The 27,537-nt window shown below is 38.6% G+C and overlaps 1 protein-coding gene across 2 annotated transcripts in view; it reads right to left on the reverse strand.

The window, feature by feature from the left end:
* The window catches only part of NOTCH2 (notch receptor 2), a 163,821-nt gene that overhangs the window by 98,734 nt on the left and 37,550 nt on the right, over positions 1-27,537 (reverse strand). For both annotated transcript variants that reach the window (XM_042993905.1, XM_042993904.1), the window contains exon 2: positions 23,639-23,720. In XM_042993905.1, coding sequence (XP_042849839.1) covers positions 23,639-23,720 — 82 coding nt within the window. The remainder of the gene's footprint in view (positions 1-23,638; positions 23,721-27,537) is intronic.

Raw genomic sequence — 27,537 nt, forward strand, 5'->3', positions numbered from 1 at the left:
CATGTGTTGCTGTTGTCATTCTTCATCTGATTTTGAACAACTACCTTCATGTGCCCCCATAAACAGTTCCACCTGCATATGCTCAGTTTACTAAAAGTCGTCTACTTACTCTAATCTACTCTGCAGTACTTGATACTGAACATTTGAAAAGTGGGATCATTTTCCCATGGAACTTTAATTCTTCAATTTTTCCAAGGTTTCCACTCATAATCTCAAAAGTCACTTTTAGTTAATGCTCTTAAATTATATATAACTAATTACCATGTTCTGACAAGTCTTATTAACTGAATTCCTATAATACTTATCATTCACACTCACAGTTTCCTTCTTGATACAAATTCTGATCATCTTAAAAGCCTTAGGCCAGATAGCACCCTTGGAATAAAATAAATCTTGGGATTTAAGACACCCTAAGGCAATTTCTACCCAATGAGATAGTTCTTTCTGAAATATCCTTAAAAGATGATCACCAGTCTCTACTTGAATCTAAGCAGTTAAGCACAGTGCCTGAGTAGTAGTAAGAATTTAATAAATGCTTGAAGTTCTTATTGTTCTTGCTATTAAGAGTACAGACCCTAGAACCAAACCACATGGATTTCAATTCTGGCTCCCCATTTACTCGATAGGTGACCTTGAGCAAGTTACTAAACTCATTGTAACAATGAATTTAGTAATAGTGCTTACCTCATAGGGTTTTTTAATAACTGTAAAGCACTTAGAACAGTATCTGGCGCATAAACACCATGCACTTGTTAAGTAAAATAAAATTAATGGCTCACTACTTCAATAACAGAACAGTCTTCAGTGTGGGTGGATCCCAAGATCAGAAAGCTCCTTCTTTCTGATGTCTTAAATTCTGCCTCCCCTTCTTGGTATATATATCCAAAATAAGTGAAAATATAAGTCCACACAAAATTTGTAAAGAATGTTCATAGCAGTATTATCTATAATGGCAAAAAGTAGAAACAACCCAAATGTCCATAAGCTGATGAACAGATAGAAGTAAAATGTGGTATATCCATACAATGAAATATTATTTGGTCATAAAAAGGAATGAAGATCTGAAACATGCTATGACACGGACAAACCTTGAAAACATCATGCTAAGTGAACGAAGCCAGATACAGAAGGCCAGATAGTGTATTTCATTTTTATGAAATGTCCAGACTAGGCAAATCCATAGAGATAGAAAAGAGATTATTGCTGCCAGGGGGCTGGGAAGAGGGGAAAACAGAGTGACTGGTAAGGAGTAGAGAGCTTCTTGGGAGCTGGAGGATAACAAAAATGTTTTTGAAACTGGATAGTGTTATGGTTCACACATATCTGTGAACACACTGAACACCACTGAATCGTACACTTCAAAGGGCAAATTTAATATTATATCTCATTAAAAAAACTTTTTTGGCCTCCCTAAAATTTCCACTTACTGGCTGTCCTGTTCTCTGGAATAAAAAGGAACAAGCCTTCTACTTTTCTAACATGTAGCCATTCAAGAACTTAAAGATGGTTGTGCTGACCCTTTTGTTTTCTTTTTTACAGGATTCAGTACTTTGGACTATTCCTCAATATAAAATTATTTCCAGACTTTCTCACCATTTCAGTGGCTCTTCTATACTTAAGATAATAATAGTAATAATAGTGACCAACATTTTCAAAGCACTTACTGTGGATTATGTATTTGCTAAGCACTTTATAGCTATTATCTCTTTTATTACTCTGTATAACAGTATTGGTATATTATGATCCACATCCTGTATATGAGGACCTTGAAGCTTAGAAAGATTAAGATTTCACACCTAGGAGATGGCAAAGGCAGGATTCAAACCCACATATGACTCCAGAGCCCATGTATCCCAACACTGGGCTATCTGGCCTCCTCCTACTAGATGATTCTAGTTCATCAAAAACCTCTTTAAAACACAGGGCCTGAAATGAAAACAAAACAAAACAAAACAAAACACAAACATAACACACGTGATCCTACCAGCACAGCACAGAGCTTGGACTACGTGGATACTGTATTTTTACTACTGCAGCGTAAAGCTGTGTTCACTTTTTCAGAAGCTACAAAATACTGCTACTGAATGAGCTACTGAACACACAGTTAAAATGCCAGATCTTTTTTTTCAAATGAACTAGTCACTCTATGCTTGTAGAACACACTTTTGAACCCAATAATTGGACCTGTCATTTGCTCCTTTTAAATTCACCGTGCTCAATCTTCTCTCCAAGTTTCTTGGATTGAGATAACTTTTACACTTTATTCACATAATCGCAGAATTTCAGCACCACACAATATCTCAGAAGTCAATGGGTCCAAAACCCCTATTGTTCTGATCTGACCCAAATTTGCTGTCTGTAATCTGTATCCCCAGTTTTGTACCATCTACAACTGTATCTCTACCTTTACCTAGATCTTTTATCAAAAGATAAAACAGTACTTAACTGAAAGTACTCTACTAGGTCTTGCCCTAACCCTGGCACCTATTCAGTCAACTCTATCATCTCAGCTGCACCTGCATCCTATCCACACCTCTCCGAAGGATAGCCAGGAAATCCCTTGCTAAAACTAAACACACTACTTAAAGAATAATACTTTTCAAGGATAATTTTGATCATGTCACTTTTCTGCTCAGAAACTAGCATTAGCATCCAGCCCTTCAAATCCAAGTTTCTCAGAATCTATGGCCTACTTGTTTGCCCCACTATCATCAACTATCTTACTCCTTCGCAAATAATTACTTCTTGTCTACTGCTCCCTGTGTAAAAATCTTCTAATACTTTTCCATCTGATATGTCTCTATTTTGCTCTTTTCTTCCATCCTTGCTTCAGAGATCTTCCATTAAGCCTCCTCCACACCATTTCACCCATCTCTGGTCCCTCCAACAGCAGATGCAATGCCGTGTTAAGCACTACATTATTTCTACCAGTATGGCACTACTTTGTTTAAGCCATTGTTACGTCCTTCCTGTGCCTCTCCAATTTGGTATCTTGTTGTGGGGAAGGACATGTCTTGAGACACTGGTACAGGTACCTTGAATACCATGAACATCTACCTATATTCCATTAAGCAACTGGTTCCAAAAAAGGCTAAATTTAATGTGATGGATAAAGTCAGTCTCCCAATCCAAATAGGTTCCCAAATCCCCTACTAACCCCACACTGCATTCTGCCTGGTAGAACACAGGCCAAATCAACCCAAATAATCATCCTGAGGTACAGATTATCCCTCATGCCCCAGGAGGCTAAGGAGAATTATGGACATGGGAAGAAAAGGGGTAAATAAATGGGTAAGTGAGACAGACAGAAATAAAGGAGCCCTGTTTCCTAAGGCAGGAGACCTTTCAATTTGGCAAATCCCTGTTCAACTGTAATACAAGTATACCATATACCCTATTAGCCTGAGTGGAAATTAAGACTCACTGCCTAAAAATAAGAGTTTCAATAGCTCCCTTCTTGAGATGGCTCAAGTTGAGTTTGGTCAGAGGCCAGAAACATGGGCTAATCGTCCAAATTCTCTCAGAAATCTGTAGTTCTATTATGTTATTACCTCAGTACAATTTTTTGAAAATAGCCTACATCTTGAACTAGAGGTATGTGTTAAAATTTTTCTTAAAAATAACCTAATAAATCTAACAGCTGCCTCTTGTTCCCAAAACTGTATGAATGCCTTCCTCCTGAAGGGACTTTATCACTTATTTTAGTAGTTTTCTCAGTGACTCTAGTTTTGGAACTCTAAAAGAATATAGTTCACAAGAGGAGGCTGTGAATACAGGAAAAGTTTTGGGGGCTTTTTCCCTATAAAATAATTCCATGAACTAATATGAATAATTCCACGAACTAAACTTATCAGGCCCATACAGATATATGCATGCCTTTTTTCTGACAAAGTCTACCAATCCTGACATGAAGTCCACTCTTCCACTGTTAATGTTCGAACACACATGGGGAATGGGGAAGGCGAGGAAAAGAGGAAAAAAAAAACAAAACAAAACAAGGAATTCCTCCTCGTGGAACCAGGAAACATTCCAACTGGAAGGATGCCCATGTCGTCCCCCTTCAATAAAACAGATGAAAAACAGACCCCCAACTCTCACATGTCACCAGCAGCCTGGATGCGTTTGCATGTAGCCACTTTACAGAGTTCAACGAAGCTGGGGTCTGAATAGCAATTCCAATCTATCTGGCAATGGCTGCCGTTCAGCATCGGTCTCCCTAGTAATACAGGACAGAAAATTTTGTTCTTTCAAGTTTCCTAAGTGAATAGCCACTCGTCTAGAGAAAAGCTTAAAACACTGTAGCAGCTTGTGTCAGCTCCAAGATGACTGAAGTCTGAGCAGGAAATAAGCCCCCTTTTCCAAATAAAGGCCAGTGTTCTCTCTCCTTGTTTTCTCCACCGAATGTTCTGTATCAGCAGGGTGAGCCCAAATTGCATCCAGGGCTTTGCTGCAGCTCTGCCTTTAGCTTTTTTTAGTGAGGATTTGGTCATTAAAAAAATAAAACAACAAAGCAAAACCCCATCACATACAAGAAGAAGAAAAAGAGAGGCATGCTTTACAAAACAGCTATTTCAAAATCATGATTTAAAAAAAAAAAACTATACAGAATGTGGAATGGAGGGGAAAAAAATGTCTCATGTGGGTTGCGTCGGCCCCGCAGCTGCTCCTCATTAAAGCGCCTCTTTACTCCCTCTGGGCTAGTTTCCAGCAGAAAATTCTTTAAACAGAACTCTGCTTTCAACCCACTTTCTTCTTGCTCTGGACCTTTCGGCCCCCCAATCCGCAGTGGCAGCCTGCCCTCGCTGGGCTCTAGAGGGGGGAGCTGTCGTTAAGGTAAATGAGGTAAAGGCAGGGGGAGAAAATAACAAAACCCAGAAACCAAATTAAGCATTGGTCAGTAACAAAGGTCTGCAGTTTGAAAAGGGCCCAAATCAGTCTGTTCTTTCCTGTGACCATAATGCCAGCTTAGTTTCCTGCCCCTTCCCCCTCTCCCCATGTTAAAGTAGATAAAAATAATTGCTAACAGCCAAGGCTAACTGTAACCAGTGAAAGTTCCTCCATAACATTTAATTCCCAAGGCTCCAGCTACAAACTTCTAGATGCCCCAGAGCCTACAGATTGGCATTCAACAGGACCATCCCACTGGTCTAACCTCCCTGCCCCCCTCCTCCCATACCTCCAGTTTGATAGCTCATCAGACTGTCAATTTTTTAATTCTGTAACTCTGTGTAAAGATAACTAACTGGGTTGTGCTAATTACTGACTCAGTATAAAAAACAACACATGAAGACTCCTAGTTAACTTCCTGGTCAAGAGGGAAGAAAAGGGAAGAAGCTCTCTGTCATGTTGACTTCTTGCCATTCCTACTCCCACACTCACTCCCCTCCCCTAGAACAGAAAGAAAGAAAGAAAGAAAAAGGAAACACTACAGCTTACTCAGCAAGAAAACAAAGAGCTAAAAAAAAAAAAAAAAAAAGTATTTGTATATAGTTAGAGCCCAGTACTGGGCTGGTTTGTGGTAAAACACACTTTCTAGGGCTTTGCTGGTTTGATGTAAAGGAAACAAAGACAAATACACAATCAATATATCTCTATCTTTCTCTCTCTCTCTCTCTCTCTCAAACACACACACACACACACACACACGCACACAACTTTTTGCCACAACTAATAAACAAAGACTACCAAATACTACAAGACAGGCCATTTTTCTACTATGTAAATTCAGCTTCCTGAACAGTACATTTCTGCTTTTCTTGTAGAAGTATTTCAGAAAATGTTAATCTTGGTTCCCACATTAGGCTGAATGCTTCCAAATTAAAAGTTTCCCACAGGAAAAGAATTTTACAGGGAATTGTGAGGCTGGGAATTATCTTCTCAAACTCCACCTCACTTGGTTTCCATGTGTTCAGGTTTTTCACCCCCTCCCCCATTCAAATAAAACAATAAACACACGCGTATCTTAATAAATCCAAACCAAAAAGAAGCTGCAGTGGTACTAGTTTTAAAGCTGTTAACTCACATCATCGTTCATCAGAGACTATGAAGTCAGTAACCACTGCAATGAGAAACCATGCTTTATTTACACAAGAATTTGCAAACACCCTTATCTTCCAGTTTACAGTCGGGGCTCATTTATCAGAACTCAAAAGCTGAACCGAGCACCCAGGCTCTTCAATCATCACTTGAAAGATGGGGCAAGGGCACACAAACAGTGTTGAAAGACTTGCACTGCTGCTCTAATGGAAGCTGGTCTTCCCTCTGTCTTCTAGCACCTACTCACTACCCTACTGTATTCTGTGGCACTGGACCCCGAGAAAACATCTACTTCTGATTACAACATGGCAAATATACTCTAAACATATGAGTTTACAAAAAGCACCTTCCACAGTAATAGGCAAAAGTGAATGACTTAAGCCAATGGTTCCCAAGCTATGCACTGTACAATTACTGCAAGGAGTCTGCAAACACTGAAAGCGCTCTCCAGACTACTAAAGAACGCCCTGTCTATATCTAAATGGACTGTAGATACTGCTATGATTATTAAAATGTAAAGGTATTATAAAGTGGCTATTGATTTTTTAGTGGATTTTGATATTATGCATTGTATTTCACAAGAGACAGAAAAATGGTTTCAACTCAAGATCATCTCTCCTTTATGCATTATACTCTTCCTTCAGTTCCCAGACGATGCCACAGTGCACCGCTTCTCACATCCAGACCTTTATACATGCTGGTCACTCAGCCCAAAACACTTTTTCTGACCCTCTTCTCAGGGCTAAGCCCTAAAATTCCTTCAAACTTCTGCTTAAATGTTATTTCCTCTGAGAAACAGTCTTGATTTCCCCACTGCACACTCCCATAACCCTAACATATCACTCATTATCCTTTATTTTGATTATTTGTCTTTCAAACAGACAAAGAATTGTTCACCACCATACTAACACAGTAACTGGTACATAGAGGCTTTCAACTATGCAGCACTCACATTCTTAATAGAAGTAAAAAGACAAAATGCAAGGATCCACAGAATCCTAAAAAAGTTCTTTAATTACACTCAAAGTTTGGGAACCATCAAGTTAAACTATTTATCCAAAGGATTATCAAACCTAATTAGGATTCCTAATATATAGGGGACTTCTTAACCCTTATTTACCCGTAAATCATTCAAAGTGGGCTAGCCAACCCCATACAGAGTGGATTTTTTAATCACATTTTCCCCCCAAATATGAAGTTAACTAACACATGCATATGCGTGCGCACACACACACACACACACATACACACAGTCTTTTTTTTTCTCTCTTGCACTTTAAATCTTTTATTAATCTTTGAGAAAACATTGATCATATGAACCACCAGGAACCTGGAGTCCTGAGGAACAGAATATCCTACAAAGTAGCCTCAGTAGCATGAACTGCTAGATTCTTAAGAGATTGAGCAGTAAAAATTAAACAAGATTTTGGAGAAGAAAAGTGAATACGGGTGCCTGCTTTCTGTTCTCCAGCATGAGTGGATGACTGCTTTCAAAGTTCTGAAGTCCAAAAAATGTCTGAAAGTGAAAGAGTTCCAAAAGCGTATGGCTTGGTGTGAAAAGACTCCTAGTTCAAAAATAATTGTACCCAAATCCTATCAAGCCAAACCCAAATGTAAGAGAAGGCTGGAGAAAAATCTGCATTTCTTTACACTTTAAAAGGATAAAAAATATTTCTTTGTAGGTTCTAAACAAATTATTCTCCCCAAAAAAGGAGGGGGGGGGTGGGAATCACACAGTATGCAAAACTGTTCCATGGATAATTGGAAAACAAAATAATTTCAGAATGCTCTGAAACACTGCAAAATCCCACTTAAATTTCCTTAATTAGAACCACAGATAATAAAAATAATGGACATCATGGGAAAAGAAATTAACAGTGTCTAACCCTACTTCAAAACAAAAACTTTCCTTAAACTAAGTTCATGGCCCAAGGGATAAAAAATTGGTTCTTGGGGGTCATTCTTAGACATTACAATTGTTTGTGACCTTCCAAAGAGCCACAGTAGATAAATAAATATACAGTATATCTATGGTATTAAAACTGTATTGGGAGTATGCGGGAATTAGGATAAAAAGTCTAAAAAAGGCTCCTTTTGGGCAGAGTTGTAATGATGAAAAGACTGAAAAACTCTGAGACAGCACATACAAATAAAATAATTCTTAGCCTATTATCTGGCACTTCATAATGCTCATAAATGTTGGTTGAACTGGATAGAAAGTTCCCCACAAACGTTGCCTATATTGGTACACACTTGATCCTTGAACAGCATGAGATGAACTGCACAGGTCCACTTATACATGTGTGGATTTTTTCCAATACAGTGCAGTACTATAAATGTAGTTTCTCCTTATGAGTTTCTTCACAACATTTTCTCTTCTTCAACCTACTTTATTATAAGAATACAGTATATAATACATATAACATACAAAGTATGTGTTGATCAACTGTTTATGTTATCAGTAAGGCTTCTGGCCAATAGTAGGCTATTAGTAGTTTACTGGGGAGTCAAAAGTTGTATGTGGATCTTCAACTGTGTTGCTCAAGGGTCAACTATATAATCAAATTCAAGTGTTTTGAAAATAGTGTTCCTCAGTTTTGGAAATTCCTTCATCTGTACTTGGTTTGCTATATGAAATCAAAGTCTGTGCCTCCATAGGAACAAAGTGAAAAACTGCAAAGCTACATAGTGGTCTAATGAGAAAGTTTATCTGACATACATCTAGACACCAGAAAGATGATTTCTTTTAAAAATACAACACTAGGGGTGCCTGGGTGGCTCAGTCAATTGAGCATCCGTCTTTGGCTCAGGTCATGATCTCACGGTTCGTGAGTTCGAGCCCTGCGTCGGTCTCTGTGCTGACAGCTTGGAGCCTGGAACCCGCTTTGGATTCTCTGTCTCTCTCTCTGTCCCTCCCCAGCTCACACTCTGTCTCTCTTCTCTCAAAAATAAACATTAAAAAACATTTTTTTAAACAATACAACACTATTATTATCTTACATATTCTTGCAGTCTTGTAACAACAAAAACAAGAGCAAAATCCACAAACCCTCTTCCTATGGATGATACTAGCTGGGCACATGCGTCCTAGCCCACTGGCACCTATACTTGGAAGCATACTCCACTCCACCACTGACTACACTGCCAGGACTGAATTTGGTTTATTTATGTTTTTTTCTAGATTATAAGCTTCTGAGGACAAACATAATTATTAAAACCATCACCATTACAATAATCACCCAAAACTCTTTCTCACACAAAGGATAACTTTCATGAAGTTAAAGACATCTCAACATTTATTACTTTTATGGCAGTAAGAGAACAGTTATTGTCAAAGAAAAAAATGTCATGTTTTCATGTATTCTATTAATACCACTCATTAATTTAACAGGATCTCACTTCTGTGCAGACCGCCAGTATAGACCATTTCAACTAAAAAAGCAGCATCAACCAAAAACTGACAGAAGAATTCAGATATAACCCTTTGTTCTAACTTCAGCAACATTTGCTTCAAGAATTTCTTTTGTATGATTAAAAAAAAAAAAACTGACCACAAAGAATGGTTCTTCCAGTTTATACCACACGCACTTGGAAGACATGAAGTATTTCAAGTGGCTATTATGTTCTAAGGTAAAGGTCAAGCAAATATTGCCCGGGAGATCAGCTGTTTTTACACCTCCAGCCCAGGAGCTGGGTCTTACATTTTTTAACTGGTTACATTTTAAAGGGGTACACTAGTACCTACATAATATCTTTAATTTGCCTCTTGGCCAACAAATCCTAAAACATTTACTATCTAGCACTTTAAGAAAAATTCACTAATCCCTGCTCTAAGGACATGACAGCATTAAAGTCAATGTAGGCAAAAACACTTAACACATGCTTGAAATTTAGGTAACTTTTTTGTCTACTAGAAGTCAGGTTACTTTAGAAGCACTGTAATGAACTATGTTTAACTTCAGAAAGGCTGTCAAGTGGTCAAAAGATCATCATTGTCAACTGCCACACCTATGCATAATTAGAACCAAAGATAATAATAAATAACGGACATTGGGGCACCTAGGTGTCTCAGTCGGTTGAGCATCCTACTCTTGGTCTCAGCTCAGGTCTTGTTCTCAGGGTTGTGAGTTCAAGCCCTACTTCAGGCTCCACGCCCACTGTGGAGCCTATTTAAAAAATAAAAATAATAATGGACATCATGGAAAAAAAATTACCTATAATGACCTATAGCCCTAATGTGGTGACTCAAGACAAAAACCACCACTTGCCTTAGGAGGACCATGGCCCAGGGAATAAAAAAAAAAAAAAAAAAAAATCTGATATTACAATGATTTATAACCTTCCAAACCAGAGAAACTGAGTATCAAACAAGCATTCTGAAAGTGTACACTCAAGTTTACACTTGAAGATAAATGCATTACCCCAAAAAGATAAGAGTAACAGGCAAAAGAGACATTATGAAACCTGAAATAGCCCAGACTGGATGTGTACTTAGCAACCAAGCTGAAGTTCTCGATAAAATCTACCAAATCTAAACAACAACAACAATAAAACACTACAGTAGACACCATAAAATGAATCACAACCCATGTTTTCACACTAACTCTGGGGAAGCACTTTATTATTAAACTGAGTCGGGGCAAAGCCATATCCGATATGGCTACATCCTTCTGTATCACACTGCTTAAAAAACCGTTGTCTAGAGGCAGGTGAGATTCAGGGCATGCTTGAGCAAATATATATATATGAAATATATATGTATTACATATGTACATAAGAAGTCATGAGCTTATTTATCTGAATAAGAATAAAAATATAACTATTATATTGTTTTATGTATCTCTCACCCAAGACATTATCATGTTCCCAGATCTTGCCAGGATGGCACCTCATAGACCTTTCCTCTCCATTAGCTCAGCTCTGCCACTAGATATTGACCTGTGTCAGTCACTTAACTTCTCTGAGCTTCTATCTCCTCATGTATTAAAACAAGATGCTAGGCCAAAAAAACCTCTAATATTCCCTTTAGCTCTAAAATTGTATGATTCAATTTTAGGAATGTTCCATAGCCCCTTGGATATTAATATAGGCTACACCTCCCTTACGAGGAACTCAAAAGAATTTCCACACTGTTTCATTTAATGAAGTGTTAAAAAGTATAATGAATAGCTAGAGTTAAAATTCTTCGTCTTTAAGATTTCCTCACAAAAGTACTAAAGGTTTTGTTTTTAATTCTGCTTCTATCTCTCTATATATAGTTAGATAGAGAGAGAGAGAGAGAGAGATGCATATGTCTAGAGATATAGATACATCTACACACACACACACACACACACACACACACACACATACACCTATATGTACACATATACATATACATGATTACCCACATGAGTTCCTTGAGGGCTGGTACCAAGAATGAAAAGAAATAGTGCTGAATCTTTTTAGATTGCCTAGTGGGGTCTGAGAAACAATTTTTAGTCCCAGTCTACATTCTAATCAGTTAAGTAATCCAGGGTAAGTCACTTGGCCACATTAAGCCCTGGGCTCCTCACACATGAAACAAGGTGAATAGAGAGGTGCTTGCCAAAGTCCTTTTAACCTCCTAACTAGGATAACACTACAATTTTGACTCTGAATTCCCTCAGCAATACCACCCAAGGACGTAACAATCCTTGCTGAAGTTAGTGTGTACAGTCAGTGCTTGTGTGTGTCTTGACCACTGACCCACTCTGAGCAGGGGCTCCTGGTGCAGGTGTCGTGCCTTTGACTCTTACATCCTCCCCACTGCCTACCAATCACCCTTCCAAGCGTACGGATGGTTCAATACTCACTGGTGTAAGTGAACTGGTGCACAACTCACACTGAAATTTCAGCTAACCCCTCACAGGAAGCGCAGAGAAGCAAAGAACAATATATTTAAACAAGATACAAAGAATAAAGAATCCTGAACCTAAAAGGGAAAGGAACTTCTTACCATGTTCTCCAAAACAAGTGTCCAAAACCTAAGAGCCTGTTTTCTTCAGACGAGAATGGTGGTAGACATTGCAAGTCTCTTTACGGAATCTGACCTGCTGATAAATTCAACAAGGCTAAAACTGACTGATGTGTATATAAACAATGGTCTGGGAAGAACTGCTCCAAATTTAAACTTGTAGTGAATAAAACCACTTACATTTATGTAGGACCTTTTTCCAGATATCGTTTTTATATATCCTCTCAACACAACATAAATGCCTATCTTAATCATTTTCCTAGCTCACGATAATCTCATTAATTCTTATAAAATTTCAGAAAGAATAAGTGATAGCCCATAATTAAAGAGACTGCTTCTGTGGAGACTAATTATGAACTCTGACAGTCAGTGTCAGCCTTCGCCTAGAAGGAAATGAGTCAACTTTTCATTAGTAATCAAGTTCTGCCCATTTTTTAAGAGTGACCCAGAAATTCAAGGCCATGAGTTTTAACAATATGAAACAGAGAATCAGATACCACAAGTATTATATACAAATAGGACTAAGACAAAAAATTAAAGTCAAAGTATTTCCTGAAGTATTTTTCAGGATGACTGAGGTTTCAAGAGGGGCCCAATAAAATAATTCATCAAGGAGATGCATCTGGCTTACACAAGAACAGACATTTCAAAATCTTAAAGGGCTAGGCAGTTAAATGGCTATGGTCTAGGCAAGAGAATCATAACCATTGTCAAATGTTTTCCACACAGAATAGGCAGCTCTGGTTTATTCTGGATAATTGAGGGTTTGGATATGTACTATATAATCAGAAGAAACAAGCAGTAAAGGACATGAGCTAATTTGGGCTAACCAAAGATTTGGCTAACAGATGCTTGCTTACTCTGGATCCCCGAAATGAACTAGATCAGGCCAATGATATGCTGGACAGGAGAGGTCGGACACTGGGACACCTGAATTTTCAACTAGAAGAATGCCCTATGCCATATATGAAAACTGATCCTGTTCTTAATGTCTGCTTTTCTATCCCTCACCTAACTTTTCTTGCTTCAGAGATTCTTAGATTCTGAATTTCCTTGCAAATGGTGTTCACAAACAGCTAACCTGATTGTTCTGGAAGCAGCTAAAAAATCAAGTCAAGACCCAAAAGTTCAGGGGGGCAGAGAGGTGATTGCTCCCAGCTGCCCTCCATTGCTGTCCCCTGGTCTTCCCCTCTACCCCTCACTCTAGGCACTCTTCAAGCATTCATGCCAACACGTGTTACAGGAATGATTTTTTAAATCAGTTATGTCACTGTGAAACCAGATGAATCCACATGCTGGTTTAGTAAAACCTCACACAAAATATAGACAGAAAAGACCAACCAAGAAGTAGAAAAGTTTTAAATTATGTCATTAGAACAAAATGATGGGGGTGCCTGGTAGCTCAACTGGTTGAGCGTCCGACTCTTGATTTTGGCTCAGGTCAGGATTTCAGTGTCATAGGACCAAGCCCCACGTTGGGCTCCGTGCTGAGCATGGAGCCTACTTAAGGTTCGTTCGTTTTCTCTCTCTCTCTCTCTGTCTCTCTCCCCTCCCCTCCCTCTGCTCCTCTCCCCTGCTCATGCTCTCCCTCCCTCTCTCTAAAATAAGGAAACTTTCAGGGGCACCTGGAAGGCTCAGTCAGTTAAGCATCAACTCTTCATTTTGGCTCTGGTCATGATCTCACGGTTTGTTGGTTTAAGCCCTATGTCGGGCTCTGTGCTGAAAGCATGGAGCTTGCTTGGGATTCTCTCTCTCCCCCTCTCTCTCTCTGCCCCTCACCTGCTCGTGCTCTCTCTCTCTCTCAAAATAAATAAACTCAAAAAAAATTTTTTTTAAAAAGAACAAAATGATGAAGATATCGGTAATGATTATTCCAAGAACCAATAACCCCTCAGGTCCCCTCATTTTCTCCACTTAATCTTTCTACTACCCACCTCCTGAGGTACCATCAATATTCTCAGATTTATAATCTAAGTGAAATCCTCTGATTTTAATTTTCTGTCCTATAGTAGTTGCTCCCTTGTATGAATCTCCATAGTTCTTCTAATCTGTGCTGACACATAGGGCAGTTACAGACTATTGTATTTTATACATATACATGTGCCTCATCTCCCTAACAAGATGGCAAGGACTGCCACCATGTTTTATGTGAGAGAAACATAACATTCATTAGCAGACACTCCTGAGATATTTTATACTTATAAAGTATAAAGATATTTTATACTTATAAAGTATAAAGATATTTTATACTTATAAAGTAAGTCAGAGAACACAGGCCTCTTGGACCTTTATGTCTATTCACAATACCTAGCACAGTGCTCAGAGTAGCCAGCTCAATAAATACTAATTTGGTGAAAATTAAACTTTTCTTTGAAGAGTGCTATGGACTGAATGTTTGCATCTCCCCAAATTCATATAATGAAACTCTGATCCTCAATATGATGGCTGGTAGGTGGGGCCTTTGAGAGGTTATTAGGTGATAAAATCATGAGGGTGGGGTCCTTGTGATGGGATTAGTGCCCACATAGGGGATGAAGGGACTGGAGCTTTCTTTCCCCACCAAATGAAAATATAGAGAAGGTAGCCATCTGCAAACCAGGAAGAAGGTCCTCACAGGGAACAGAGTCTGTCAGCACCTTGATCTTAGACATCTCAGCCTCCAGAACTGTGTGAAATAAATGTCTGTTATTTAAGCCACCCAGTCTGTGGTAGTTTGTTACAGGAGCCTGAGCTGACTGAGACAAAGAGTAAGAATCCTGCAGTGCTTCAGTCTATCTGATTTTCAGTGTTCAGGATACAGGATTATAGATAGATACAGTGGGTACAGGAAAGTGGCCTGAATCTATACAGGTTCAGGACTCTAAATGCTACTATCCTATATAAGTCCTAATCAGGTTATTTTCTCATTACCACCTACTTTCTCCTCATACTTATGTGGAGAAAAAAATGGGGTACGATGCTCTAGTTGGATGTGTTCACTATGTAATACCACCTGTCACTGAAATAGTGCCTTTATTAGTCTTTGTTTTCACTTTTCTTTCATAAAATCCTTTTCATAAAGATCTAAGTAATCATTTGCATAGGAGAGGACCATTTTAAACAGAAGGTAATTGCATTAATATGGGAAAGCTGAAGGCATCAGTATAAAAATCAGTAAGACATTTTTGGACACTGAGGATGAAGTGCTAGTAAAGATTACTGACAATGGATAAATAGAATATAGGAAACTTTGGGAAGCCCCCAGAGAAACTGTAATTTACCTCACATCAAAATGTAAAGTAAAACACAACTAAGACAAACATGAAAACAAAAAACTCACAAAACTCACAAAACACGACAGTGGAGGTGGAGGAGACACCAAATTTTATTCCTAGCTACAAGATGTTGAGAAGGGCACGTAAATGCAAACCTCCTTCATGCCCACACATTTATGCTAGCTCAATGAGGAAAAAAGTATTTGGGAATTTTTAGATAATTAAATTTTTTATCACATTCTGATATCCCTACCTCTCTGTATTCAATCTTGCTAGCCTCGATGAAAGATAGACAGCCAAAATTTTAAATGAAGGATTTAATTAAGCTACTCCGGATCCTGGAAGAAAAATATTTCTCATCCTGCTTAGTCACAAGAAAAAAAGGGAGAAAAGAATTCCTACATGAAATTAATGGTGCTGACGTGACACAATGGAACAATAAGAAAGAAACTTTACAGAGGATTATGGTCAACTTAGGAACTGTACTGAAAGAAGCCTAGCTACTCTCCCATCTATTCATGCCAGGTTGTAGGCCAAAATTAGTTGATTTAACTTTGGCAGTTACCCAAAACAGGCAAAAGGACACAGGCAGAGTCTAAGAACCACCTTCTCTTACTTCTTTATCTAACACCAAAGTTTATAAAGGTTCCAGCATAAAGAATAAACATCAGTTGAAATGAGTATGAGAACTGTTGTTCTGTATTGTAAGAAGCTGATAATCAAGACTTCCTTTATAAAAAATTCTTCAGGGCCACCTAATATATTTGCTAAAGGATTTTTCAAACATATAATGTTAATAAGAAGAATCACTTAAGAATGGTACTGTTGAAGGGTCCAGATCTCAAGTCCTAAATAAAGACAGCCTCACGGGACATACCTCTATCATCTGTAACTCACTATGCAAATGTAAGGCGCTATGTTTAACAACTTGTGACTTCTGAGCTGGCAGCAACATTTATCAGAAGTCGTTGAATTTGACCTGTCTCGTTTTCAGTATTTTATAGTTCAGAGTACATTGGTACTCTTTGGTAAGGTTTATTCCTAAGTATTTTATTAGTCCATCTGGACTTGTTCATTTTCCATTAGGCAAAAGAAGAGAGAAGTTTCAAGTTTTTCAATTCAGTTTTCTCTACTAAAGAGCATTTTAATGGATACTACCCTCTATCCCCACCTTCACTGTCTTCTTCTATTTCATCTGCAGTAACTGCACTGAACTTTCAAGTCAAAGGCCACTTCTCAGAAATGCAGCATTAGCCAAGCCTGGCCCATGTATACTCACAGAGCTACAAGCAGATACAATACTCTAGGATTATGTACAAAAATTCTCAACAAAATACTGTACTAACAAACCGAATCCAACAATACATTTAAAAAAATCATTTACCATGATCAACTGGGATTTATTCCTGGGTTGCAAGGATGGCTCAGTATCCACAAATCAATCAATATAATACATCATATCAATAAGAGAAAGGATAAGAACTGTATGATCATTTCATTAGATGCAGAAAAGGCATTTGACAAAGTACAACATCTATTCATGATAAAAGTCCTAAACAAAGTCGGTTTAGAGCGAACATACTTCAACATAATAACGGCCATCTAAGAAAAACCCACAACTAACATCATCCGTAAGGGGGAAAAACTGAGAGCTTTTCCCCTAAACTCAGTAACAAGAAAAGGGTGTCCCACTCTCACCACTTTTATTCAACACTATACTGGAAAGTCACAGCCACAGCAATGAGACAACAAAAGGAAATAAAAGGCATCCAAATTGGTAAGGAAGAAGTAAAACTTTCACTATATGCAGATGACATGATACTACATATAGAAAACCCAAAAGACTCTACCAAAAAAACTGTGAGAACTGATAAACAAATTCAGTAAAGTCTCAGGATATGAAATCAATGTACATAAATCTGTTGCATTTCTATACACCAATAATGAAGCAGCAGAAAGAGAAATGAAGAAAATAATCCCATTTACAACTGCACCAAAAATAATACAATACTTAGGAATAAACCTTACCAAAGAGTACCAATGTACTCTGAACTATAAAATACTGATGAAAGAAACTGCAGTTGACACAAAGACATGGAAAGACACCCCGTGCTCATGGACTGGAAGAACAAATATTGTTAAAATGTCTATACTACCCAAAGCAATCTACACATTTAATGCAATCCCTATCAAAATACCAACAGCATTTTTTACAGAACTAAAACAAACAATTCTAAAATTTGTATAGAACCACAAAAGACCCCAAAAGGCAAAGTAATCTTGAAAAAGAAAAGCAAACCTGGAGGTATCATGATTCCAGACTTCCAGTTATATTACAAAGCTGTAGTCATCAAAACAGTACGGTACTGGCACAAAAACAGACGTGTAGATCAATGGAACAGAACAGGAAGCCCAGAAATGAACCCACAACTATTTGCATTAATGCTGACATTCTGAATTATTGCATTAAATGTTATTGATCTTGGTAACTGGGTTTTCTGATACCCTCTTTAATTTTATACCTGAGATGAATCCCTCACTCACCTTTCCCTGGCCTTAGCCCTACCAGTCACTGGCAGCTTCTGTTCTGAAGGACATTACAGTCCGTCACTTCACAACGCACTTTGCAACAGGCTGGTAAGACTCACTGTGAACCTCTTTAAGAAGTCCAGGCTAATGAATTGATAATTACTTTATGACTTCCCAAAGAGTGTGAAACAATGTGGTAACACTATCGATTACTTGCAACCACTACCACAGGCTTCAGTTATCTGTTATACTGATATATATAAACAGCATACAATAAAGAAGTAATTCTTGAATTAATAGCTCCTTAAGCATCACACTGAAAAAATATTACTCTGTGAAAGGTATTTAGTAAGCAAAAGACAGTATTTTTCATTTTGTGGTAAAGATAAAAGAACTACAGAAATGTGGCCAGGCTTCTGCTAGCATCTGCTAGAAAAACTGTCCATATGATATTCTGCTAAATAGGGCATCCCACTTGAAGGAATCTTCTTGGCAGAACCGGGTTCAGCAGAGAAGAAAGAGAAAGTGATTTAACAGTTGACATTTTTCCCAGTGTATCTGTTGGATCTGACGTTGCCTTGAACAGCACTGAATGCACTAACAAGGTGAGTGAAATGGGAAAATGTTGAGTCAGCCATGACTTGTGAAAATGCCTTTCTAGGAGAACACCACCACCACAAATATTGATAGCATCTCCTCTACTACAAGCCAGGCTCTGGAAGATTCCGAGTGTCTCTATTCTCTCCTGACTACATAGAAACATATCAAGAGGACAAAGAAGGCAGTGGCTCCAGTTTTCCTGGAATGGCTTTAGGAGGTCTACACCATTAGCCCTAATCCTGGCAAGGAAAACTGTTAGTTGTTAATGTTGAAATGTTTCTTACAGCTAGTAGACCAATTTTAGGTAAATTGTGAAACAAAGTTGTACTTTATAACATTTTATATTTGTAATGATTTACTTTAAAATGTAGTTTTAAATACCTAGTTAGGTATTTTGGCAAAAAGTAGACATTCTCAAATGCAATCACCCATCCACAGGTACCTATGTAACTCATGGTGACTTTCCAATGTTTAATAAACACTATGCTAGTTACCTCCTAAGTGGTATGTAGAAATTTTTTAAAGAGTCCTTTATAATGATAATTTTTATCATTAAAAATAATGGCAGAGTAATTATATCAGATCAACTCTCTTGCTCACAATAATTAGACACTGTGGACAATATATTAAAGGTACCGGGGAGTAATCAAAAGCAGGCAGAAACTGGAAGGGATATGAGCCTCAAAAGAAGAAAAGCAAACTATATGAAACCTACATTTATATAGCTTTTTCCCTGAAGGTATTCCTCAGTCCACACAGCACAAGAGGAACAGAATGCAAGCAGAAAATGGAAGTCTTACTGAGCTGAGGAGTCAAAGCTATTTGGAACTGTCTAAGAAACTAGAATTTGAGGAGGAGAAATCCTGGAAAAGACAGAACCACAGAGCGGGTGGCCCTAAAATATGCATACGACTCCCACTTAAATCCTGGCTGTGCATGAACAAGGTACTTTGGAACCCAAAGGAAAGCAAGAGCTGGAAGGCTGAAAGGCTGAAAGGCTTGAAAGGCTGAGCTTGGTTCTGGGGAGTCAGAAGCTTGAATTCAAGTCCTACTAAATTAGAAAGGTTTGGGAAACACTAGGCTTACCAAGCACCTCACACTTCCCACTGATCCCCTTGAGGAGTCATACCTTTGGAGTAAGGACCACATCCCAGTACTAAGACTTTAGTCAGACTAAAGGCAAAACAGAACTGGCAAAACAAGGTCTAAAACCAAGCCTTCATAGGATCAAGGTGATCTTCCAGTAATGTAACTGCCTGGTAAAACAAAACTCACCACTCTTTGGTGGAAGATAAACTTTAAAGTGCATCACTGACAATGCCTAGTAAATAACAAATACTACCATAAATGAGAACTAAAGGGAAATTGTACCCAAAGTCAAGAGAAAGAGCTGTTGATACAAACATACCCAAAGACAATCCAGATGTTAAGAACTGACAGATAAGGACTGCAAATAACTATGATAAATATGCCTTTAAAAATGCACACTTTGTAAATTTTACAAATCATAACCATACCCTCCTCCCCCAACATTCTAGCAAATTTGAGTTACCCATGATTTTCAATCAAATTGGGATTTGGAATGGTTTATATTTGAAAGCCTGAGACAAACAACTTGAAAGTGATTAATGACAGCCAAACTTAATTATATATTTATACCTCCCAGTAGGACAAGGGAGAGAATAAAATGTCTTATCTCTCTGTAGTGAGAGGGCTTTATTAAGATCTGACAACAACTATTTAGGAGCAATAATTGAGTTTTATGCAAGATTACACAGGTTTTCCTTGTCTGGCATCATAGACTATGATAGAGTACTTAGGCTCCTAACAGTGAGAAAAAAACTGTTGAGCTGTGTACAAAACTAACCTTTAAAAGTACTTATCCTCATCTGTCAATGTGATCTTATCAAGGATTTCTATAATTTCTATAAACAACCATTATATTTTAGCTGAATCAGTAGCATTATGCTCTTTAAACAGATAGTCAGATACCTTCTACTTTAAAACATTTCCATTAATTCCCGTTCCCCATCCCCTTGTAAAAAGAATTTGGCTTCAACTTTCTTTTCCTAATCCACTAAGCAATCTCATGAATAAAAAGATAATCATATGCCTTGCATGTCTGACGTCATTTTTATAGAACTTCTAAGTGTTCTAATATCCATTTACCATTTTGGGAAAATAATATTTACTGAACAAGCTAGATTACCTTCTTTCCCCAAGGAAAAAAGCAAAGTTGGTGAAGATACAATGAAAGGTCTGCTAAGTAGATGTTATTTTTTTTTAAGTTGATTTATTTTGAGAGAGAGAGAGACAGAGAGAGACAGACAGAACGCACGAGCAGGGGAGGGGCAGAGGGAGAGAGAGAGAGAATCCCAAACAGGCTCTGCACTGTCAGCATGGAGCCCAATGCAGGTCTTGAACTCACGAACCGTGAGATCATGACCTGAGCCAAAATCAAGACTTGGACACATAACCAACTGAGCTACCCACATGCCCCAGATGTTATTTTTGCTTAAAATGTTGCTTATCATTCTGTGGCATTTGCAGAGATGACTGACTTGGCCTCCCTGATGTTGTCCTTGCTTTTCCTATGTCCACTTACGTTGACACTGCCAGTCCTGATGATGCCAAAAGGTAGAGAAATACTCTCTACTCTCTATCTATAATATCTCCCGATGTAGAGAAGCACTCTCTTCTTACAAGTTTTATTGTTCATATTGGTGTCCCAAAAGAACAGCCTCATGCATTTCTTTTCTTACTCCCCCTTCTCAGGGGGCTTGTTTCCCTCACAACCTCAGGGTTGGAGGACAGCTGAGGGACCCCCCAGAACTATATCCATAAGCAGCCTAACCCATCAACAATTACCAAGCATCTAGGGGCAGAATGTATGCAGCCCCATTTTTGTCAACCACAAAGTGAGTTCCCTGTTCCCTAGAAGTGCTTCTTCTAGAAACTGGGGGCAACTTTGTCTCTCTCACCTTGGTTGGAGAGTTTGAGACTAACAGCCCACAAATCTGTCTCCCAAAAGTGACCCTTAGTGTCCTCTCCTGGTAAGTGCTCAGAGACTAGTCTCTCCCATGTCAGACCACAAATACATAGGCCAACACTTAGAATCTATTTGAAATTCTCCCTACATAAGTCACCAAGTTGAGTTATGTCCAAATAGAACTGAAGTGCCTCTCAATATAGTACTACCATCCTGGATGCTGGGTGAAGCAAATAAAATTCTCAGAGGGGAGGACCAGTATCTTCTTATTTAAGACATGGATTTAAAAAATATGTGAACGTTGGGGCACCTGGGTGGCTCACTCGGTTGAGCATCCGACTTCAGCTCAGGTCATGATCTCACAGTTGACGAGTTCGAGCCCCGCGTCAGGCTCTGTGCTGACAGCTCAGAGCCTGGAGCCTGCTTCTGATTCTGTGTCTCCCTCCCTCTCTGCCTCTCCCCTGCTTGTGCTCTGTCTCTCTCTGTCTCAAAAATAAAGATAAACATTTTTTAAAAATTTAAAAAAAAATACACGAACGATGGTATCTATTGAGCATCTTTTAGTTCACGAAATACATTGTTAAGCTCTAGCTGCATTACCAGCTACTCCACCAGGCAGTAACTATACAAAAATGCACAAGGCAAGGACCTGCAGTCTAGTAGGAGAAACAAACACATCCACAAATGATCATAATGTAATGGGGTAACTACCACAAGAGGGGTGAATAATAAAATAAAGCAAGTAACCGAGACACCAGGTGCCAAAAAGGGCCTGAAGATTTTGGTAGCCAGTTCTAAGGTATTAAGTTCCTCCCCGTCATTATCTCTAGTTGTGTCACCATTCTGAGAGGAGACTACATCACATTTTTGTTTTTGTTTTTTGTTTTCAAGCTAGAAAAACTAGGTGAGCAGCTCATTATCAATTACACAAAAAATTTCATTTCCAGTATTGTCTTTATTCCAATCCAAACAACCTATGGTTAAACTTTACCATCATCACCACTTAAAATATTGTCGCTCAGGTGAAGAGTATGTTTCCTGACCTGCAAAAATTCTTTTTTTATGACATTAAAGAACTTGGATCCGAGGGTCAGAATGGACTTGATTGGAACAATTGTCATTATTATTTTTATGGTATTCAATTAAATATCCAGAGAAGAAATAAAAACATGTTGGATAAGGTCATTTAAAATGCTTATAAAGCAAGTACTGCTACCAAAGCACAGAACAAAGATACAGCCCATACAAGTGTTAAAGAAAATAAAAGTCCTATTATCAAATCTTATTTTCCATGATATAAATAGAACGAATACATTCTCCTGTTAAAAATTTTCAAATGAGCTGGATGGAAAAGAGGAGCTATTTATGAGATAATCTCACAGGCCTCCTCAAATCAACGAAAAGCATAAACTAGGTGGTTGGAGAAAAAAGAAAAACTGCTCCTAAGAAACTAGCCTACACTCCCTAGTACTGTTCCTGACTCTTACTCTTTTAAACCCCTATAGTGACATTCTCCACGGCACCTGCTTTCTGTCCCATCCCTGCAGGTGTATGCATCCTTCTCACAGTCTCTCTTTCTGAACTGGATTTTTTTACACCAGAAAAAATAGTTTTGCATGGCTATAATATTCACTTACACTAGGCAGAATTAAAGCTAGTATCAATTGTGGTTTGACTTAAAAACAAGATCATAACTAACGTGTTGAGGAGCGATTCTAGAAATGTACCCAATATACATTAACTAGTCACTCACTGAAAAGTCTTTTTCATAATTAAGAAGATAACGATGAGATAAGAAGTTCTTGTTAACCATTTATCTGACATCCACATCCTTCCATCCTCATTGCTCACAAAATTACACCAGAAAAGTTAAAGAACCAGTAACATTCACAGAAGTATTAAAAATAGAATTAGTGGGGTGCCTGGGTGGCTCAGTCGGTTAAGCATCTGACTTCAGCCCAGGTCATGATCTCACAGTTCGTGAGTTTGAGCCCCACGTCAGGCTCTGTGCTGACGGCTCAGAGCCTGGAGCCTGCTTCGGATTCTGTGTCTCCCTCTCTCTCTGCCCCTCCCCCACTCTCACTCTGTCTCTCGCTCCTTAAAAAATAAACGTTAAAAAAAAATTTTTTTAATAAAAAAAAAAATAGAATTAGTAGGACCAAATCTTGTCCAGTGTGCTATTGAGGAAAAATAAAATATATAAACAGGGGAAAAAACAAACAGAGAAAAACTTACTTGCAGTATCCTGTACCATTGTGGTAGGTAACACATATTCCTTCATTTACACAGGGCTCATAGCTGTCCCGACACTGCAATGCTAAAAATAAAAACAAATGCATATTAGAAATAAGTCACTAATCATAACCCTCAGACAGCAAAGAAATGTTACCCAATCTAGGTCAACATCCATTCCTATATCCGACCTGATCTGGGTTTCCCTTTAGAGGTTCAATCAGGTTTTCTTGTTTGCTTGCTTTGTTTTGTTTTCGTCCTTTGGCTTCTGGGGTCATAGGAGCATGGAAGTTCATCCTAGGAGTCTCTTCCTATAATAACTGTTTTGTAGTCTTGAACGATGCCCTTAATTATCTGTGCCTCTATCTCTTCAGCTATTGCATCCCTATCTCCCAATGATACTAAGAAAATTAAAGCTCTAACATCCATGATATGCCATGAGCACCTTTAAGTTTGGAAACATAAGGATTCATCAATGAATATTTAGGAAGACCTGGGTAGATATCAGGTCACCATGATATTAATGAATTACCTAAGGCTTCGAGTGAAGTTTTAAAACAGGCCACTTTAATATGTAACAGAAATATCAACAAAACTCATTGAACAAACTGTAATTGAGAGCCTAGTATGTATGAGGCACAGTACTAGGATCCAGAGTGAAAGGGGAAGTGGAATACATAAGAAATGAATAAGACATAATCTCTAGCCTTAAAGGGCTCACACAAAGATGGGGAGTAGACCACAAATACAGATTATAGAGGAGGCAGGGGGTCAAAGTAAGGAAAATAAAAAGTTAAAGTTTTATACATGCAGATAAAACAATAACTTTCAAATTCTTAAACTCCAGTCCTTTTATAAGGCAACAAAAAGGCGTTTCACCACCACAATCCCTCCCCAAAACAGACTACTCAGAAATAAACAGTAATAGTAGAAACTTTCATTGATTTCAGCCCGAAGAGAAGGGAGGCTACCCAAAGTCTACTACTCACTTGCTGGTTAACTACAATACCTTGATTGTTTAGCTTTCAGAGTTGGAATTTTCATCCCCAAAATCCTTATCATGAATCCTAATAACAATTGGAAAGGCAAGTCAGAAAGCAACCTAGCCAAACAATAAAAATCAAAATTGAAGTTAATTAATTTTTCTGGAAGATTATTAAGATGTCCATTTCCTAGGATGGTTATAAACCTGAAAGCAAAACTGAGAAGTCTCCACCTTTGAGTTTCCTCCAGCCATAGTACTCTCTGAATAAACTGCTCAATATCAGAGGCTGTAGGCCTGCCCTGCTTGGGCATCAAAATCAGCTTCTTTTCATGGTGCGGGCAGGCACAAGCTGCATGTTACAACAACTCCATTAACAATTACTGAGTAAGAACCCTCTATTTTCCCAGTACTGTGACCAATGGATGGAACCATTTGAGGACATGTTTACAGAAATCTCATCCCTTAAAATAATAATATTTTAAAAATAGTAATAACCATAGCAGCTAACACACTGTACTTACTAAATATCAGATACTATTTTAAACACTTTGCACAGACTAATTCAATGCTCCCTACGACCCTATGAAGAAGTTAGTTTCATTATAACAGTTCCGCAAAAAAGGTAAGTGACCTGCCTACCGCCACACCAGTGAGTTAAAGAGGCAGAATTTGAACCTAGCGAGTCTAGATCCTACAAGAGAGTCTGTGCTCTTAACTTCTGTGATACACTGCTTCCCAACCTCTGGCATTTTTCTTCTCAGGATAGGCAGAACAGGTATTATTAGACCCATTGACTAGAAAGTGGAGGCCAAGGAGGTGAGGTGACCTCCTCGTGGAGCATCACACCACACTAGCTGTGCCAGTGCTGGGCCCGGGACCCAGGTCTCTTAGTGAGTCCAGCCCCATCTCTATGGCAGCCGTTGGGATCACACAGTCACTAAGCTGCAGCCTGAAGAGACAGATTCAGGAAGAGGGTCATCTTGTTGTCCATATCCCACTTCCCTGTAGGGCTCAAATGCTCCCTCTTCCCACACTGATAAGGCCAATGCTACAACTATAATTAAAACAGTTAATGTCAGGTTATTTCCTCCATACCAAAGTTCTCAAACTGTTTTTTTCATTCTCTTTAGACACTTTTATTAGTTTCAATGAGAACTTCCTGACTTTTTTCTATTTGCTTTTTTTCTTTAAATAAAAAAGAAACCTGTCAGTAGGAAAGGAATGTCCTGCAGGCAGGGAGCGGGCTAAGCTGCAGCCCTGTCCTCCCCCTGCAGGAGTCCTGGCGCAGGGGAGACTTGAAATCCTGCCTCCAGCACTCGCCTACTGTACTACTGCAAGTACAGCACAACCTCACGGGGGCTCAATTTCCCTACCTGTAAACTACACTGGCATGGACTAAATGCTTCTGAAGGTCTCCTGCGATCCAACAGTGACACCTCCCTCGTCAAAAGTATGTGAATGGCATACCTGGTGCCTGAAGAAATCTATGCAGAAGGACATTAAGGACCTAGCCACCCATGACTCAGAAAGCCACGGGTGCAAAAAAAAAATTACAGTCTGTTCCTATTAAGTGTCCTGGCAAATCATTACAGTGACAAGTTCAGAGAAACACAAACAACCCAAAGTCAGTATGTGGCAATCCATCTAGCAAATAACTTTACAGCCTAGCCTTAGTGAACCAATCAAATTCAGTCACCAAAAAGGAGGTGGGCTTACAGGGCTAAAAATTAATGCCATTTGGCTAATCTTTAGGATCACACTACCTTGACCCTTTAACGTTTACTAAGCCATGGTGCTCAAAGTGCGCATCAGAGTCAACTGGAGGGCCTGCTGGACCCCAGCCCCACAGTTTCTGATGAAGGAGGTCTAGAAGGGGCCTGGGCACTTGCATTCCTAACAAGTTCCCAGGTAATAGTGATGTTAAAGTCTGAGGAACCATACTTTGAGAACTTTAAGGAATCCTCTAAGGCTATACAATCCACTGGAGGTCTCAGGTAATCTAGACAGTAAGATGTTGCCTGAATAGACAAAAGAAAAATAAAGTAAAATTTGAGACTCATGACTTGGCTTAGGAGTAATCTGTAAATGAATAGTGTAATTATGTGCCATTCAAAGAGAAGTTAAAACTTTGATAATTTGAAAAAACTGCAGTGAGACCAGGAAAGATCTCATTTCAAAATTCAATTTGCTCTTCTTCCAATGTAAAACATTTAAATTTAACAGTGAAATTGAAAGCACCTTTGTATTTGTAGAGTAAAAAACAAACTGCTCTATCATACCCCATTTACAGAACAGATGCTTACACTAATGTCTTAGTAGACTCAGAGAAATGAGTCACTCACAAAAAGGGTAACTTTTTCCAAAATTTTCATCTTAAGCCACAGTGATCACTCAATAAATACTGCTGACTTAAATCAATCTCATATACTGTATGTGTGTGCATGCATGCCTTCCTCCCCGCCAAAAAGGGGTGAAAACAGGAGAAGCAGATTTCATTTTTATCATTCCATCACTTGGCAATGTGATACAAAATCTAGACACCAATTTCTAATTTTCACACATTTCCTGGGCAATGTATTTGGGGACTACGCTTCTAATGCTGAGAACACACTTACAAAGCATCTACTCCATGAGGTACCAGCCCAAATTCAGGGATTCCACGGTTAACAGAATAAAGTCCCTGTCCCTGTGAAAAGGGAAAGAGAGATTATAAATGAATAAATAAATAATGTCATTTCAGACAGTGGTAAGTGATAGATTCTGTTGGAAACAGAACCTGGATTTGGGAGACAGAGTAACTACAAAGGCTGGATAGGGTGACTAGGAAAGGCCTCTCTCAGAAGGTATCTTTGAGCCAAGATTTAAATGAAAAAGAACCATGAAGATGTGGGAAAGAGTAATCCCAAACAGAGAAAGA

The sequence above is a fragment of the Panthera tigris genome, chromosome C1, assembly GCF_018350195.1.
Source record: "Panthera tigris isolate Pti1 chromosome C1, P.tigris_Pti1_mat1.1, whole genome shotgun sequence".
NCBI lineage: Eukaryota > Metazoa > Chordata > Mammalia > Carnivora > Felidae > Panthera > Panthera tigris.